General features: G+C 57.0%; 1 protein-coding gene across 1 annotated transcript in view; it reads right to left on the bottom strand.

The window, feature by feature from the left end:
• The window catches only part of GYLTL1B (glycosyltransferase-like 1B), a 10810-nt gene that overhangs the window by 6360 nt on the left and 887 nt on the right, over positions 1-3563 (bottom strand). Inside the window, exon 2 of the mRNA XM_012001462.1 lies at positions 92-236. Coding sequence (XP_011856852.1) covers positions 92-236 — 145 coding nt within the window. The remainder of the gene's footprint in view (positions 1-91; positions 237-3563) is intronic.

Here is a 3563-nt window from a genome sequence, read left to right as displayed (position 1 = left end):
AGGGCTGGGGAAGCTGGAGCAGCCACCCGCGAAGGCCCAGGCCCCGCTACCTGCCCTGCCCCCGCTCTGGGGCCCCGTCTCCTCCCCTCACTCCCCAAGGGGAGGGGCCAGTGTCCCCAGGCCAGGGATCAAAGACACGGCCGGAGCTCGACACCAGGGAGGGGGAGGGGGCTGGAATGCAGGCCGCAGGGGTCCGGGACACCTGCTCTGGGGACAGGGGCGGAGCCGGCCGACACCTGCCCCAGAGCCACCAGGCACCTGAAGCCTTCGCCTAACTCCCCCACTCTCAGTCCAGGTGGCCTAGCCAGGCCCTGCCGGCGCCTCCAGGACAAAGCGCCCTTGTGAAGGCCGCCTCCCGCCCGGGAGCTGGCGAGGGGCCCCAGACGCGGGCGGCCTAAACTGCCTGAGCTGGGCCGGGGATCCCCACTCTTGTCCAAATCGTCGTGATTGTGCCGGGGCGCCCCGGCCTGGAGCTCGTCTTTCCTCCCTCTCCCCCGCGCACCCCATAGCAGGCCAGGGAAGGGGTGGAGGGCGCTTTGGACCCTAAACCAGAACAGCGTGCCAGGCCCTGTGCTAAGGGTTTAACTACCCTCGATTAATCCTATGATGCGGGCTGATTCTCCCCCAGAGAGTTTAAGTGACCTGTTAGACAGGAACACCCTTCGGCCCCTCCCGTCTCAAGCGGCCCCACTCATCCCCCTTCCCCAGGCTCAGCGCTGCAGAAGCAGCTTTCTTGCTCCTCCTCCGGAAGGGTCTCCCGCCCCAGGACGTGCCCTTGACGTTCCTTCTGGCAGCGGAGCCTCCCAGGGCTGGCTAGCACTCATGGAAAGTTGAAGTTGTTTGCTTGTTTATTGCTGGTCTGCCTCCCAGAATGTAAGCTGCTCACCGGACTGGAACCTTGTCTGTCCAGTCCCCAGTGCCCAACCAGGGCCTGCACATACCAAGTGCTCAATACATGTGGAAAGTGGATTGGAATGAGAATCTCCCTCCCATGACCCTGGAAAGGGGGTTCAGTCTGTGTCCTTTGCCCCACTTCTGGCTGCAAAAAGTGAGGCAAACTCAAAAGCAGCTGTGGAAAGCAACCCAGCCTGTGACCCCACAGTCTCCTCCTCTGTGAGGCCAGGAGCCTTCCTCTGGGAGATGGGGAAGGTCAGGCTTTGGGTCTCTGGAGGGCAGGGATAATGGTTGCTATGGAGACTGACGGCGGCTCCTTGTACACCCGGGAATTGAGAAGGGCCATGCAAGGGCCACTCAGGCATCTGGAGCTTGAGCCTCCAGCCTCCCTGACCTTCATCTCTAGCCTAAAGTTGGGGTGAGGGAACGTGATTCCCTCTCCAGGACCCTCAACAGAGACTGTTTGTGGGGGTTAAACATGTGGGACCAGGCCAGGGATCCCAGCACTTTGGAAGGCCAAGGCGGGTGAATTGCTTGAGACCAGGAATTCGAGACTAGCCTGGTCAATGTGGCCAAACTCTATGTCTACAAAAAATACAAAAATTAGCTGGGTGTGGTGGCATGCGCCTACTACTTGGGAGGCTGAGGTAGGAGGATTACCTGAACCCAGGAGGTCAAGGCTGCTGTGAGCCATAATCATCCCGCTGCACTCCAGCCTGGGTGACAGAGACCTTGTCTCTAAATACAAACAAACAAACACCATGTGGCACCCGCTAGAGCACACACACAGTTGGGGGCTGGCCCAGGATGCCTCTTCAGTAAAGGGGCCGGGGGAGTCAGTGCAGGAAGCTGGGTCTGCAGATCTCACTGTGGTCACTCACAACGCTGGCCCTTCTTCTGGCTCAGCCTTACCACTCAGGGAAACTGAAGTGCTGAGATGCCTTCTAGGCCCCCAAGGGGTTGTTCTAGGGACGTGGAGGGAGAAAGAGACAAGTATGGGCATATAAATGGGTGCTGTTCCTCTTGGCCTAAGACCCATTTTGACCCAGCTCTGCCCAGGACTTTGCTGTATGACCTTAGACCAGTGAGGCTCCCTCTCTGGGCCTCTGGTACTCTCATCTGTACATGTTGGACTGGTCTACCTCTCTTCCCCTGTGACTTGGGGCAAATTGAAGGAGATATGATACAGCTCAACCTGCCCAAAAATCCTTCCAGCCCAACAAGACGGCCAAGTCCAGGCAGGGGGCCAGGGAGCAGGGGAGGGGCCACCCTAGGAGCCTCCTGCACACACGGCAACTCTTTGTCTCTGGGGCCTAATCAGGCTTGGGATCTAGAGAGGAAATTCAGGCAGACCTGCTGCTGCCAACCTGGCTGGGCCCATGCTCCCCCTCCCAGTTCTGGAGGGAGGGAAGAGAAACTGGTTCCAGCCCAAGCCCCTACCTATTCTGTCCTGGGGAGTCGGCCCCTCTCCCCTCCACACCTTGCTCTCCCCAGAAACAGGACCTCCAGCCCAAGGAGTGCTGAAGAACCTCCAATTCTCCCTCCACACCCTCTCCACAGCTGCAGAGGGAGGGCTGGAGGAGTGGCCAACCTGGAGGTTTGAGGAACAAGTTCATTAAGATGTTGGAGCATGGTGGCTCATACCTAGCACTTTGGGAGGCTGAGGCAGGCAGATCACCTGAGGTCAGAAGTTCGAGACCAGCCTGGCCAACATGGTGAAACTTCATCTCTACTAAAAATACAAAAATTAGTTGGGCATGGTGGCGGGCGCCTGTAGGCCCAGCTAATTGGGAGGCTGAGGCAGAAGAATCACTTGAACCTGGGAGGCAGAGGTTGCAGTGAGCTGAGATTGCACCATTGCACTCCAGCTGGGCGACAGAGTGAGACTCTGTCTCAAAAACAACCAAACAAACAAAAAACAAGGTGGGGCAGAGGAAAGGAGAAGGAGCCTCACCTTGAGGGCCCTGAGCCTAGGTCCTAATCCCAGTTGCTAACTGGCCTCATGACCAAGGAGCCTCAACATGTCACAGTTCTTGTGGGCTGTGGGCAGTAGGAGAGAGGTCACTGCCACTGGAGACCTGCGTTGTGGCCCGTTTGGCCAGTGCCTTGCTGTGCCATGTGGGACAAATCCTTTCCCCTCCTTATTGGCCTCTAATTTCCCATCTGTGAACAGTTCATGGCAACTTGGGGTTGCTGGGAGGAGGGTAAGCAAGCCTGGCACCCAGAGGGTGGCCAGAAATGATGTCGACAATGCCCATGACCACCTCCTCCCTGGTCACCTTTCCCTGCGTTGTTGTTCTTTGATGTGAGTAGAGGGCAGCTCTAATCCCCCACCTGATAGAGAAGAAAATTAAGCTATGGAGTAGGGTGGGGTGAGGCAGTGGAAGGAAGGCTGTGGTTTCCTGGTGAGGTGTAATGCTTAGACCTGGTCTCTAAAAAGAAAATTAAAGTTAAAAAAAAAAATGAATAAAAAGAAACCGCCTAGTCTCTGAGGTCAGAAAAGACCAGCACTCAAATTTTGGCTGGGCGTTCTTAAACGGATGCTTTCTTCATCTGGCGATATCTGGTGGAGAGGATTAGATAAAATAATGCATTACTGCCGGGCGCGGTGGCTCAAGCCTATAATCCCAGCACTTTGGGAGGCCGAGACGGGCGGATCACGAGGTCAG

This window comes from Mandrillus leucophaeus, unplaced genomic scaffold (assembly GCF_000951045.1).
Source record: "Mandrillus leucophaeus isolate KB7577 unplaced genomic scaffold, Mleu.le_1.0 Scaffold66, whole genome shotgun sequence".
In the NCBI taxonomy this organism is placed as follows: Eukaryota; Metazoa; Chordata; class Mammalia; order Primates; family Cercopithecidae; genus Mandrillus; species Mandrillus leucophaeus.
Note: the sequence above shows the minus strand (reverse complement) of the source record. Positions and strands in the feature narration are given on the sequence as shown.